Source organism: Metopolophium dirhodum, chromosome 1, assembly GCF_019925205.1.
Source record: "Metopolophium dirhodum isolate CAU chromosome 1, ASM1992520v1, whole genome shotgun sequence".
Taxonomy (NCBI): domain Eukaryota; kingdom Metazoa; phylum Arthropoda; class Insecta; order Hemiptera; family Aphididae; genus Metopolophium; species Metopolophium dirhodum.
In genome coordinates this window covers 85,702,662-85,719,164 of record NC_083560.1, presented here as the reverse complement: position 1 = coordinate 85,719,164, position 16,503 = coordinate 85,702,662, and the positions used below count along the sequence as shown (strand labels likewise).

Here is a 16,503-nt window from a genome sequence, read left to right as displayed (position 1 = left end):
ATCCAATGATAAAACTCTTAATTCCACGAGTTTATTAACTTGCCGAATATTCCAAATTATATTATTATTTTCACGTACCTACCTACTAATAAGTCATAGTTAGAATTTGACGTGAGTTAAGTTGACCCGTGAAATATAAGCCCGTGTTCAGGGAAAATGAACGGTAAGTAAATTCTGGAAAATGATGAGCAAATTTATCAAAAGCGTCAAGTCTACGAGTGTAGATGAGGAGGATAAGGAGAGGAGAACATCACGCACATTAGAAATTGAAAAATATCAATTAAGTGCAATTTATAAAGTTTTTCGAAGAACACCTTGGACATTTTAGATTTAAAGTCAATTCAAACCCAAATTCGTCAGGCGTTACAAGGTCTGAGAGTAAAATATTTTTTCATTGTACTGAAATCACCTTTATTCCAGCAGACGTATCGAAAAGTGAATCTTATTGATATGCACACACGCTTGCAACGCACATATTACTATCGTCGAAGATTTATTTTGATGGTAATAATTATTATTTGTATAGGTACTCACCGGCTGCGATCACGTGGAAAACGCAAGGCTCGATTTGCTGTCCGGCGGTGTTCGAAGCGCGGCAAGTGACAGTTCCGTAATCGTTGTCTCCGACGTTGCCTCCATTTCCACTGCCTCCACCGCCGCCACCCATTCCCATGACTGAAGGACTGTACGTGAGCACCGACGATAGTTTGCCGCGCTTGCCGGACGACAACGAACCGCCACCGCCACTTCCGGTTTCGCTTCCGCCCGGTCGGGTGTGCTGGACCACCTCGTTGCTGCCGATTTCGGACGCCACGCCACCAGTCCGATTGAACGTCCATTTGAATACGTCTGGTGCCGGATATGCATCCACCTCGCACACAATTTCCGTGTTCTCGTTCCGGGCCACCCCATACGTCAGCTTCTGGTTGTGCCTGCACACCGGTTTGTCTGCGGACCACCCGAAAAGAACGCCACCATTACACATAATATTATGTTAAATGTATCATTTGCATTATCTGATCCCGTCAAATTGTTATGTTACAAAACATTGATTTAACTTTTTTTTTAACAACAGACCGTTGTTATTTATTTTAATATCATGGTAATATTCTAAATCATAATTAATTCTAAAAATGTTTCAGTAATTGAACAATTTTAAATTTTATTCATTAAATTTAGTATTATTATAAAAATCACAAAATATATCGTTGGTCTCGATAGCTAATGAAGTACCTAAGTTAAATTTATAAAATTGCATAAAGATAGTACATTGTACATCGATGTAAAACCAGGTTAATAAAAGTTTACAACGTATGTGAATATAACGCCGAGATTTATCCATACGTTCAGTATGTTTGTGTGTGAAAAAGTTGTACTAAAAAAAAATAACTACTTTTGACCATTACAATAAAGTTATAGGCCTCTATCAATATTCATTGAAATTACCTCTGACTAGAAGAGTTATATATTATTATTATTACTAACGGAAACTAACGTCAAACGTCCAAGTTCAACACAAAATGTGAATTTTTATATTGAAGTATCAAACAAATTTTTATTTGAAAATGTTTATTTATTAGAATAGTTCAACAATGCACTATTTTTATTTATAAGTATAATTCATTATAATTTATGATCATGTATTTTTGACCAAATAGGGTTATAGTAAATTATTTGTACATTAAAAACCATATGTTGTTAAAACTGTTTGTACTTTACACAATCATAGAATACACTTTAATTGAATAGTGTAATTATTTTAATTCTAAAAACTTCTTTAGAGTTTTGACTTATTTAAATTATTAAAACACCATATTATACTACTTTTGTTTTGTAAGATTATTGCACAATTTTATTTTTGGTTCACCTAGTTAAATATATCATAATTATTATATATATTATATATCTATCTTAATAAAATAAATATAAATAAATCAAAGATAATTTATGATTTTTATACAGCGTAATCCAACCTATTTATTAAGTTGTTACAAATCATAGCCACACTATTTATTTGAAATTTAATTTGACTTGGTAAAATAAATGTTCTGAAATAAAGTATTATTTAAAATAATTTTTCTAATTGTGTTACGTTAATTAATAAAAACATAATACATACATTTTTTTTTATCTTGGTTTAGTGTTTTATTCAGATTACATTCAGTTTTTAAGATATTCATAAATTAATGTATTAATGCAAATTACAATTTTAATAAACATCAAGTCAGTTTAGCAAATATAAATGTATTAATACATTATTTATGTATATTTTAAAGAAATAATTCAATTAATATATAAGATGAAAATTTTATGTTATGTTTTTGTTTACATTACACTTCAAATAATGATACACTGTAGGTATTATAATACTTTAAACAATACAATGAAAATTAAAGTGATTTCTATAATGTTTTAAATGTTTGAAAAACATTACATTAAATGCAACCATAAGATAAAAGTACACCAAATTGAAAACAAATTCCTATTGGTTATAGTATAGTATAACATTTACAATGTATTATTATTAATTGGTAAAAATGTATTAGGATAAATAAATCCAATGTCGTTATTATAATATATATTTTAAGTAAATTGGATTGTTCGAATTGTAAAATGTACAAAATAAAAAAAAAAACCATACTCATTGAGTTCATAAAATAATATTTAAGTTTGTTATAAATGGTAGCATTTTTCAACGTGAAATAATAGGATATTGATTGTCCAACATACATGCGAAATAAGTATATAGGTACCAGTTAAATATACCAGCTACCTATTAAATTTTATAATTACTGAAATGTACTAATATCGTTTGGAACCTATCATCAAGTCTCAAAACTATAGTAATAGTATTAATAATATAAAATATCGTTGAGTAATAAATATCGTCAATTATTATTTTTTATTAGAAAAAATATATATTGTAATCGTCCAATTTTCAATTTGACAAAACATCTTAAATTTAAAAGTTTCATAAGTTTTCGTTTACACGTATACATAAAACTGATGTTCTGTGGTGGACAGACTACATACTATGTATGTGCTGAGAATGCGTACAAAGTTTTATTAAAACACTTTTCCTCTATTGCTAAAACCACAGTGGATAAGCTGGGTGTTTATCAGATTACATAAACGACAACTGTCTAATACGGGGCAGTCGGTAGGCAATTTCGCTACGTTCTCGTAATCAACTGAAACGTGTTGTCGGACGTGAACCGTATGTGTTGTAATAATAGTTTTATTTTGAGTTATTCTCAATGTGCGTTCCATATTAAAAATTACGTGTCTGATAATAATTTAAATGTCGTTCTTATTGTTTATATTATCATTCGGTTGATTAGTATTGATTTTATTAAACGAGCTAAGAATACATTAGTCGAACAGTAGTTGTTATACATTTTGTATACAGGTCAAGGTAGTTTTTAATTTATTTACAACAGTCACATTATTGTTAAGAGTTTCAAAAATAGTTTGACCAACTATCAATAAAAGAACTTTAATTATAAATTATTTTGCCATTACATCGTGTTAAACGTACTATACGTTCTATCATTCACGCAAGCAGTCTAAAATAGTGAAATATCATAATATTGCGATTATAATATTTTATGATAATTATAATACATAATAATATTTTCAACTAGACTCAGATTTTTCTGTACATCGTAGATATTATAATATGAGTAAATATTATCATAAATTGCCCTTACACATGACTGTTAGCCGGACGACGTTGCTCTCGCCGTCTCCCTCCACGTTGCTAGCCAAGCACGAATAGTTACCCGCCTGCTGTCTCTTGACGTTTTGAAGTGCCAGGTCCTTTTGATTCATAATCACGCCGCTTTTCACATTTCCCTGGACCACTTGACCCTGTGTCCGGTGAACAGAAAACAAACACGTGTAGGTATTCATTACTAAAACGCACTCATTACCCTGGACTGTATTCAAGGCATTATATTTTTCACGTGAAAAATGAATGAATTCAGCGATAGAAACTATACGGAGTAATCAGAAAAATACACATATATGCTTAACATAGCACTCGAATAGAACTGTTTTTTTTTAAATATATTTTTTTCTACCCACGCAAAATATTTCGCCTCGCGAACTTACCCTTTTCCGTGTTCTAATGATAACATTAAAATAATCACGTGATTTTTAATATTAATTTTATATGTTTACGTAAATTTAATAATGGATCCTTGAGTTTTGAATAGTTAACTGTATTAAAAATAACTTACGTATGGTTTAAAATAAATATGTGACATATAAATCGAGATCGTACACATTTTTTTTTAAATATGGTACACATCAAAATATACTGAATAAATTAGTAAATTTAACAACAATGAATCAGTTAATCAAAGTTGAACACTACAATAAACCTACATATTATGTCATAAGGTTTTTGATTATATAACTGAAACAGGATTATTCGCTTTCATATTAATACGCTAATACGGTATTGAAAGTTTGTTCAAACGCTCATAAATTAATATCCGAGAACAATTTATTTAGTACTGAAATCTAAAATATAGGTACAATTAATAGAAATATGTTTGACATAAAACATATTGTTTTCAAATTTATTTTATAAATACTAACCAGTCCACCACGACGACCCGAGACTTAAAAAAAAACAATTTAACAATAAATTCCGTTTCATGCTGTATTATTATTTTTTTATTAATATAATTATTGAGAAATATAACGATGACAAAATGGATATCAATTACTTTTTTTGTGTTTAACCTACATCACAGAACGGATTAAGTCTGTGGATGACATAGACGCACACCATAATATAATAGATGTCTTATTGAAATATAATGGAAAATAAAAATAATGAACTGAAAATATAGTTATGAAAAGTAATTACTAAGATGTTTTGACGAAATAAAATGAAAAAAAAACCAACGTGTCTATCACACCACAGCGTAAGTTCTAATATTTATGTTATGGATGGGTAAAACATTTCCAATCAAGAAGTTAGCGAGCACCAGTATAACATGGTGGGTACCATGTTTATCTTTTCTTTCAAATTAGCAGAGCTGGAGGTTATATTAATCAGAAAGGTATTGGAAGAATGCAGTAAAGTATATTAAAAACCGTCTGTGTAACAAGGGCCACGTCGCCGTAGAAGAAAATAGTATTTTCGAACCAATAGTTGATTTTTTATTTATATTTTTTTTTATAAATTGTTTGACGTCCGTTCGCCGTTTCTGTGCGTTCGTTGCGCGGGCGAGGGGCGACGTAAATTTACGAGCATCGTTTATGTATGCACAAAACTCAAAAGCGCTCAGTCACGTCCTACAACCACCTTAACTTGTTGATCCCGTGGACAAGAGGTTTCCATCACTAACTGCAGAATACACAAACGTACACTTTAGATGCAATCGCGCTGTGAGGGAGTTCGGCGGCGGTGTGATAGCGGATTTTCTTAAGACGCTCCCTGAGAACTGCAATTATATAATATACGGGGATGCTCGCGAGTATCTTTTAACGGAGGTTATCATTTTATGTCTCTTCATTAACGCCACTGCTGTATTGTAAGTATAAAATAGGCCGTCCTCCATTTATATGTAACTCCCCTCTGTTTGGCAACAGCACAAAAGACGTCCGACGGAGACGAGCATTTTTTAATTTTTTTTAATAGTGAACAATTATTCTATTATGTAGATTACAGCTCGTGATAAACGTCGATACATTTGTATATACATTATACACGACTCTGAATTTTAAATTGCAATCAGTTAGTTGACTGAATATTTTCTTTGGCGCTACTTGTATACGCAATTTATTATGTTACATTAACTAAACAGAAAATATATTAATTTTCGGATGACTTACGTTATGCTTCCAAATCACTTTATAGGCTGGTGGGTTGGCATCGATCTTGCACTCAAAATACACATCGTCGCCTTCTTCAATGTCTGCTGGATTCATGTTGATTCCCAAAGCCAGTTTCAAAATCGGTACGTCTGAAATAGCATTCGTATGGAATATTTAAAATAAAATATTGTACGCGTGATTCAACAAGGAGTCATGGGTTTCAACAAATCACAATAATATAATTCAATAAATGTTTCAATAACTTATTTTTCTATTCCACAGGTCTATATGATATTATTTCAAAGCTTTAAAATCTTATTAATTCAAATTTTGAAGAATGCTTTATAAATTATTGTTTATAAAATGTAATATTTTATATTATAATATGAACCTAACGAATCAACACTTGAAATTTATTTCATTACGAAAAGGAAATGATATTCAATAAGTAGAATTAATATAAATCAATATCAAGGGGAAATATAATGTAGAGTAGTATATTGTATATTTAAAATAACAGATTTATCTAATTTAATAACATCGAATATCAAATTTCATATTTGTTTAATTGAATCAAATATAATTGTTATATTTGTTTATATTGTAATATTGTATAAACGCTTGATTTTACAACTGAAATTTAACAAAATAAATGTTAACTTTATTTCTCTCTTTTAAATAAATAACCGGAAAATAATATAGTATTATATTATGTAAATATACATAATAATATTTATTTGGTTTCAGTTCTATTAAGTCAATCAGAAATATTTTATGTTTTGGAATCAGAAAAACATTTCCAATATACATGTTATTGGAAATAAAATGTATTATTTATAATTAGTTTATGTACACATATTTATAATTATTGGTTAACACGATTTATCATTTATCATGTATTTACATGTATTGTATATGATCGACTTATTAAGTATATTGTATAGATATACAATTTTACTAAAAAATAAATTGATAAAAAAACCATTTATATTATGTGATTATGAAGCTGCGTCGTCCGTGTCAATAAAATCTCATTATGATTGAACGTTACTTTTTTGGTATCGTGTAACAACCAAGTTGGAACCTAGTATACCAAGAATTCACAACAGCACAACATTTAAACCAATATCGCTACCATGTGTAACCACATATTATTATAGTTACCACTCCCTCGCACGAAATGACACGACACTCAGCGTAGCTGTAAATCCGGGTTTAGTTAGGGATATTTTTCTTTAATTTTCGACATAATGACAACACGTTAATTAATACAACTATTGTATTTTTAGTTAGTTTGTTTTTCTTAAAATTTTTGATTTTTTCATAGATGAATGGAATGAAGAATAATATTATTTTGTATTAGACATATAAACTAAATAACTTACAGTGCACATCAATTGTCCATGAGTCTTCCACTTTACCACCAACCATCTCCTCCAACTGTTGTACGTTTTGGTTTTCAGCACGGCACACCAATGATTTACCATTATCTGATTTTGTTGGTTGGAAAGTTAAAGTGGATGATGTTACGTTACCATCTGGTGATACCTGTTGGATAAAAACAAATAAGCTTAATATTAGTATACGTTTTCGTTAAAGTTAGTTCAAAAGCAAAGTTATTTTACGTTTCTTAATATTCGTCGATATCCAATTATTAAAGTGTAAAGTTTACATTTTGCTCATAAATAATGCCATTTTAAATTAAGGAATGTATTGGAAACTTAATTAATAGTTTTTAAGGTTTTAATAAGACAATTATTTACACTATAGAATATTAATAAAGTTTTTTAATAGGAAGTTTGTTTTAGTAAAATATCTAACACAATTAATATTTAAAATTATCATAAATATTATATAATATGGCTATTAAATATTTTAAGTCAAATCAAATTTAATTGTTAAGACTATGATTAAATATTTGCATACAAAGTAAAATTAGTTTAAATTTATAAATGTATCACATTCCAAATTTCAAGTTTACATAATAAAACTTAAATAGATTACATTTCACACAATTTAAAAATAAAAATGTCTAGTTTCTGCTCATATAATTAAATATTCAATAAAAAGTTGACTTTAGAATTTTTAAGTACGTGCATTTTTGATGGATAGGTTTTAGACTTCCTTCGTTATACGAAATACTATTTCTGAAATATCAAATACTTAAATTACCTACACATATTTTAACAGGAAAATACATACAGACTAAAATTAACTGATACGGTTTTCATGTACAGGAAATACAATTATATAGATTCATTACACCTAAGTAAACACATAGACATGTTTAAGTTCAGGAACAACCGCACACATTTCCTGGCGTTATAGTTATAGGGGGAGTGAGAGAAAACGTAATGATAATATTTTTGATTCTGAGCCCATTCATTGTAGAATTGATATACAATGATATGTGTTTATTTTATTTTTTTGTAATTGTAATCACCTTTACGAGCAGTTAAAATGCTTAGATATTCAACTTGAATATCTTTTCTGGTAAGAAAGTTAATTTTGTTTCTAGTGTGGGGGTGAAAATATAAAAAAAATGTCAGTATTCTTCTTAATTACCAAAGAGGGGAAGTGGAAAATTTGTATGCAAAACTAAAAATTGACAAACGATACGATTTTTTTAGAAGCATTTGATGTTCAAATCTTGACAAAATTCATCAAAATTTCGGAAATTTGCAATTTATTTTGTAGTAAAAAATCTATAAAATGTTCAATTTGTATAACTTAGTCTTATCATAAGTAGTTTGTTTTGAATTCAAAATGTCTAAACAATATTTAAGCAACGTTTTTGACGACATTTAAACGGAGAATAACAATATTAATTATTATGTTGCAATTCAAAAATTATTCGTGATATTAATAACCTTTTCTTCATACATTAAATAAACGTTTCGTATTATAACAGTAAAATAAATTTCTTCTATTACAAATATCGAAATATATGATATCATGAAATATACTTAGTGACTGACTGTTTGTCTCTCCTCGTTTTTCATATTTCGCATGCATTGAATTATCATTTAATTTTAATTTAACACATGCATATTATAGTGACTTGCTCAATGATGAGGTACACTATAGACACCTATTGTACTGCAGAACTATCACCTACTTTTTTCATTTTTTGTATATAAGATTAAATTAATATAAATAATTTAAAAATACTTGTATTGAATTATAAGTGTCTAAATTTGATAAATTATTGTCTCTGCCATTCATTCTGACTTCATTCAGTCAGGCACTTAATGTTTATACTGAATCTATGATCAAGTAATCGAAATAAAATAAATACATTTGACATTTTTACGTGTAATTGATAGCCAGAAGAAACAGCAAGGCCATATTGTGTAAATTAGTGAATGGAGAAGTATACGAAAAAAGTTTCATCAATTTCATCATAACGGAGGTCGACAAGGATTGAGAAAAGTTTAAGATTTTTAATACAATTTTACCGTAAGACTACCGGTAAAAGTGTTCACAAAAATATCACTTGATTATGTATCTTTAGTGCCTACTTGGGGCCAGCCATTCCAGAAAATAAATATTTTTTTCGATTAAATTTTATGAATCAAACCATATATGTATAGTATTTACTTTTTAACCTATAATATACGATTTGAATTCACTTTTTTAGGTACCTGTACACTTGAAATGTATAACTTGGTAATTTATGTCCAAGGGAGATATAAAAAAAGAGAGATTTAATAATAATATAAAAAGATTTTTACGTACAACGTAAAATGTTGTCACAATAACTGTATATTTATGAATGAACGAACTTTTTATGTAAATACTAAAAACTATATTTGTTGTACCTTAGTCGTAGGATATTTTGTCTTCAAAGAAAAAGTCACCATGGTAGTTTGTTATGATCAGATTTCAAAAATATTTGTGTGTCAGTACAAAGTTTAAAATCCAATCCAAAGATAAAATTAAATAGCATCTGCCATCGTGATCATAAATATAAATTGAGTTTATTTTTATATTTTTAAATTTACAACCTATTCATAATAAACGAATTATTATGATATATTAAAAAACTTTTTAAACAGTTAATATAAAAACCCAAACTCCAATAATTTAACGGTAGGTTAATAATTTTCGACAAATATTCAAAATTAGTACCTACCATAAGTTTAACAAAATGTGAAATCCGTGATATATTATATTGGTATTATTATTTATTGTTTAAATATTCAACATTAAACGATTAATAAAACCATTTTGACAGATTGCAAAATATAACTTTACAAATCGTATCGTTTGATGTGCATTTTTCGATTAATAATTTCCAAGTACATAAAAAATATTGAGTTCGCGCTAGACATTTACAATGTAATGTTCTACGAATTATGACACATAATTGATAATATACTCGTATCTTTTTAATGCATACTATGTTGGAGCTAATATAAAGTTTACTAACAATGTACCTCATATGAAATATATTTAGAGGAATAAAGGCTGTGTTAAAACTGTATTTACTATTTTGTTATTTTCTTAAGAAAAATTGGGATCTCATAACTTGCTGCGAAAAAAAGTCTGCGTAAATGTGTAATCATAACTATCTGTTTGGAAATTATAAAAGAAACGTTTGGCTATTAGCTTCATTTGTACCACACGATAGTGAAAATAATACGTTAATGTATTATGTTCAAATGAATATATTACTTATGATCCAAAGGCAAACCAGGCGAGTACAAAAATAAACTGGGTATAGATTTCATCCCATTAAATTTGACGATACGATTTTTCGCTCAACTAACTGTTTTGGTACTTACAAAAATAATATTACTGACGCTGTCATTGAAAATTGAAAATGAAATAGTATTTTTAGTTTCAACTTTAACAACTGTAAACTGTAATTTCTTAGATTTTGTTTGGTAAAAATGTCATGTTTAGATGAATGTATAAGAAAAAAAAATGGCGCTGGCGTGGAAGATTATCGTACGCTTTTTGATTTTCAAATTCTCATTGTGCTTATGATATAATATTATATTTCGTTCCAACGATTCGTACACGGGTCCTCTTAAAAATCGTTAGTGCCGTGGCCTCCTAACGCCGGTAATAATTTCGGCTGTGTATTAATTATGTAGGTATACGTGTGCGGTTTTCGCGACGTACCTACCCCCTAAATAATGCACTGCACGCAGATAAGCGCAATTAAATTTTAATTTAAACCCGGCGACGTAGTTTCGCGCCCAGAAAGAAAAACCAAACTGAACGTCACGCGTTGTCAACCGTCGTTGGATTTCGAGAAATGCAGCGCTGCACCCGACAAACGAAATAAAAATAATTAAATTAAACATGGTAGGTATGCCTATTTAATATCAGATGACATTTCGGGACGGCGGCGCGGTCTCTTACAACGCGAATCCCTTTTTTGATTTTGTTTCGTTTGCGAAACGTCGCGGTGCTTATCAGCGACCGTAGAGTTTGCCCGGAAAGGGTCGCTCAACGAACATTTAGCGGTTATGTCTCGGTGCAAGGGACGAGGCCGTGCAGGGGGTGGTTTCCGAGAGGTAAAAGCACGCACAGATTAGCCAGCGGGCAGGTTGTCGGTGGTGTTGGTGTATGATATTCTTTACTTACACACACACACACGCACACGCACACACACACACACACACACTTTAGTGTAGTACTTACAGTCTGTGTAGCATTGGTCAACCTCTCATTGTCCTTCCACCACGTCACGTTGGCCGGCGGCTTGGAGCCCACCGCTTGACACTGCACCTCGTACGTCCTGCCGCAACTAAGCGGCTGCCTGCTGCTGAGCACTTGAACTTCCAACGGTTTGACTGTGGGACAAATGAAACGAGTTGATTATTACAAAAGAATATTGCCATGGCTAGTAATATTATTTGTTATAATACATCATATAGGCATAATTCGTATACTGAAAGGAAATTAAAAATCATAAATTTTCTAACATTTTAAAATTAATTTTACTTTGATGGTAGGACGACATTGTTTGATATCAACATTTTTACATTTTGGACATTCACGGAATCGTCCATAGTCGTCTTAAACATTTCTCAACATTGTTTCAGAAATGTAACATTGTTATATGCATTGTTATATGTGTTTTTTTTGTTATTCGTGTGCGACGATTGTGTACATTACTAACTTGTAATAACAATATAATATTATCACGGTGTCTTACAATGAACAAAAATATTGATGTCGGTGTATTTGTAGAAAACGTGTTTCGTTATGAAGTTAATCAATATCGTTTATTTAAAATGATTATACGAGTAGAGTGATGAAGTATGATACATGTTTTGGATTTGTGTTTGTTTTTTTATCTGCCTCCGTACCGGCCTAAAGTTTCATTTAGACATATCCTTCTATCAATCAGCAATCTAGTCAAATAGCCAATAGTCGATAAATTAACGGAGAGGTCGTATTAAAGTGTCATCAATTTATATATATATATATATTATATACACGAATGTAGGAAACTACAGATTTAATATATCAGAAAATAATTTAATTTGGAATTTCAAGCATCAAAAATAAATTAATAAAAAATAATAATATCGAAGTGGTTGGGCGTACATGGTTAGTAAATACTTTTGATAGTATAAATTAATATTTACGGATTTCGACTTATTTTCGGTGAGACGCCTTTTTTCGTTAGATCTAACTTTGACGGTGAATGCAATTTCGATTTTTACCGTGCACTGAGCAAAACAATTACATTGACTTTATCCATTCTTATTTTTTACATTAACTTTTTTCAGATTCATTTATTTTTATTTAAGAATCAACAAATTTAATTTTTAAAAGTCTATTGATCTTTGAATAGAATAAATATTTAATTAAATTCCAATATTGTCGAATTTAGTATTTTAGTTCAAAGTAGCTGGTGTGTAAAATCTAAGATCAAAGTTTATTAATTTTGAAAGTTTAAATTGGGTTATTAATCACTGACTAGTCACTTAAACTGATATTTAGAATATTTTTTAAATTTTAAACACACAATTTAAATTCCCGACAGAAAAGTGGTGCTTAAATTTTAATCAGCTGGTTAATCTATTAGACAATACAGAGTTGTTTAACTAGTATAGTTTTTAAAATATTGTTGTTAAATTAATATACTTAATGTATTCCAATCATACGGATCAAAATCTACAAAATATAAAAACAAATTATATAGTATATTCCTACAGTAATAAAACGTAATATTACGTTTTTATAAGTCAGAATACATTACAAATTCGCCTCCCTGGTAGGGATCGCGTATGGCCAGATCACGGAAAATATGCGACAGAATATCAAGTAGGCAATGTGCGAAAATTCTATTTAATGCAAACTTTCATCTAATCTGCCTGATTAACCAATGGCAACCATTTTTAAACAACAATTTCTACAATAAATCTTAAATTTTCCGTTTGAGCACCTCTCCGGGTTGAACCTACCGGTTCAAATTGTAAATCGAAATCATCCCGAGAACCACTCAAACACACGTAAACAATTTCATCGAAATTGGTCCAGCCGTTTAGGAATGCATAGAGCACACACAAGGCATACGGACAAATAACATTCATTTTTATATAATATATATAAAATGCTGTAAATATAGCAATGCAGGGAAATTATTATCTTTATATTAATTGTTTTTATTGATATTTGAATAAAACTCTCAAGCTACTGAGTATCAATATAACCTATATGGCTATATGGTTATTTTATTCATGTTATATCACGATAATTATAAACAAGTTATTGCATACTTATTGCAAAAAACAATTATATACTACAAAGGTTGTATTTTATTAAACAAACATTAAAAAAAAAAAAAAAAATTAAATTAAATAACTCAATAAATTAGTAGAATATATTTTAAATACATCAATTCAATTTAGAATTAACTTAACAAATACCATTACAATTAATTAAAAACATTTAAAAAAATGTCATTAAGTGTTACATAATAAGTAATAACCTTGATTATTATAATAAGACAGTATTGTACTTGATATATTGTTCCTTTAAGGGCAATTGGCAGGAGCGAATACTATATTATGCTAAACTACAGCTATAGTTGATAATATACCACAGCAGTGCAGTGAAATAAAATGGGAAAAATGTACAATTTCTATAATCTATAAAGGTGGTAACCTTAACAAAATTATAAATTTAAATTGAAATGGGCATGATTTAATTAATAGATTATGGTTATTATAATCCCAACAAAAACACTCCGCCAAACTCCGTGAAAAAAATGGCTATGTATAAAAAAAAAGGCTCTAAAAGTTATGATATCATTTTATAGGTAGCTGCTAAGTCTTTGTACTATAGATATTATTTTAACATAAATGATATAATATATAGTTCAATTATATTTTCTAAATTGGTTATAACTCTGTTGATATTATCTAAAATGATTTGAAAACTACACCATATACTTCTACTTAAAATTTCCAATTAGATTATTGTATTTTCAAACTTCGTTATTTAACTACAAATTGTTCGTGATTCATGTTACTTCTTGTAATTGTTGTCCGGCCATTTTCGCGTGTTTTTTGCCTATATGTGTATTTTGATGCACACTTTCCTTTTTATACTTAGGGTGACCCTGCCGGGTCGTTCGATAATAACTTATTAATATTAAATATAGACAAGTGACTAATATTTACCCTATATTATTTGTTTTTACCTTTTGCTATGATAAATTTGTTTTTAACTTAAAATTATAACAACATGAAACACATCATTATCAATTATCATATTTCAATTATCTTATTTTTTGATAATATTTCAAATATTCTATGAAACTAAACATGATAATGTATTTGTTACTACAAATATGCAAATTCAATACTATCTTAATTGAGAACATTAAACAAATATAAGTTAGGTTAATAGCAATTCCAAACTAATAAGTTAAGCTAAAATGCTAAAATTTACTTAACGGATAACTTAATAACTCGTTAATTTTATTAAATTTGATTCAATTACTAAATTCACTTAATTTTAAATATTTATCAAATTGTATATGTATTTTTTTTATTTATGAGTTAACTGCGTAAATATAAAATGTGTTAATATTTTAATAAAAATGTATTGTTGATAAATATCGAAAATTATTATACGACGTACTTACTTAATATATTGAAGTTAGTGTAAATACCCATATATTCCTAAAATTGCTATACATTTGAAAAACTATACAACCTTTAAATTGCCATCTATCTAATCTAAAGCTATAAAGCAGAGACCCGTGTGGCGCTCCCGTGTCGATTTTTGTACTGCTATAGAGGAGAATGGGGGGAAAACGAATTTCTTTTGTGGCGCTCAATCAAAATTTTTGAGACGGCCAATGAAAAAATTCGATGGGCGGTCTCCCAGGCCTTTGCTTTGTAATATTATATATCAGAAAAAAAGTTATATTTACGAAGAACTTAGAGATTATAAATTTGAAGATGTATAGAAAATATTATCAGAAAAAAAAGGTATATTTACGAAGAACTTTGTATTTATATTTAAAAATAAAAACTTATATATTTTATTGATTAGTTTATTTAATAATCTATTAATATAAATAATTTAGTTTATGTATGAAGATATCAATCTTTACTCCTTTTGAGGACTTCCTGCGTCCTTGCTCGGACCTTATTCGCGTTCCCCGCTAGAGATAACGTGCAAACCGAGTGCCGCCGTCGCGCGTGTTTATCGATAATTTTTTAGAAAAGTCGAGTTTTACCACTTTACGTCACGTAGGTATTACTATACACAGGCATAAATACATGTGTCGAAAAGTTCGATTTTTTTTATAGATTTTTTTTTGGTTCAATAAACTGCGTTATTATTATATTATATTTGACTGCCTTTTGTCCTTTTGCCTACTCGGTCACGCCGTGGCTTCCTTATTTTGGTATTTATATATTTGATTTGGCATAAATATACACGGCACAGCCACTGTATCGGTCTGTAGGTAGGTACTATTATAATAAATAAACGTATAAATATTAATTATATAATAAAATATCCCAGCTCGAGTCGAGTCGACTATACTATAGGTATGCTTAATCAAGAGCATAAAATCAAATTAATAACTAACCTACATGTATATACTATATGACTTAATGAGGATCTATTTATTTATTAATATATATTATATAGTAACTGTAGCAGTATTTGTATGCTACATTCAATTATTAATTACCAACATAAGAAAATGGCTATTTGATTACCTCAACCAGTTAACTCACCTGACAACTGTAATATCAGTTCATATATCATAGGTATATACAATATGTGTTTTTTTAGTTTGTGTAGTACCTATATCGTTTACATTGTGTGTCGTCATATACTACGGAGAACGTCATTCGAGGCGACTGACCTGCTAGACATCAAAAGAATCGCGGCAGCTATATGATTTTTTTACGGAATTTCGAATTTCCAGCGGCATAATCCGGGCTACTACGTCGAACTGCGGTGGTCCTAACCTTATCATATTTCCTTATCCCCGGACCTCCTTATCACACACCAACCGGCTCGAGACCGACGACCAGACCAAAAGACTACTGCAGCTTCCGACATTGGTTAAAACTCTTCGCCAACTCGGGGGGTTTGGGGGTCTCCCCCAGTGACGCTCGGAGAGCTAGTTACCTTATAAAATCGAAATATATGATGTAAAATACTGAGATTTAAAAA

The 16,503-nt window shown here is 29.4% G+C and overlaps 1 protein-coding gene across 1 annotated transcript in view; it reads right to left on the bottom strand.

Moving 5' to 3' along the window:
- LOC132937501 (uncharacterized) overlaps positions 1-16,503 on the bottom strand; it is a 582,052-nt gene that overhangs the window by 16,302 nt on the left and 549,247 nt on the right. The window contains exons 6-10 of the mRNA XM_061004322.1: positions 11,488-11,639; positions 7,218-7,380; positions 5,851-5,981; positions 3,711-3,870; positions 535-948 (exon numbers count right to left, since the gene is read on the bottom strand). Of these exons, the coding sequence (XP_060860305.1) occupies positions 535-948; positions 3,711-3,870; positions 5,851-5,981; positions 7,218-7,380; positions 11,488-11,639 (1,020 nt within the window). The remainder of the gene's footprint in view (positions 1-534; positions 949-3,710; positions 3,871-5,850; positions 5,982-7,217; positions 7,381-11,487; positions 11,640-16,503) is intronic.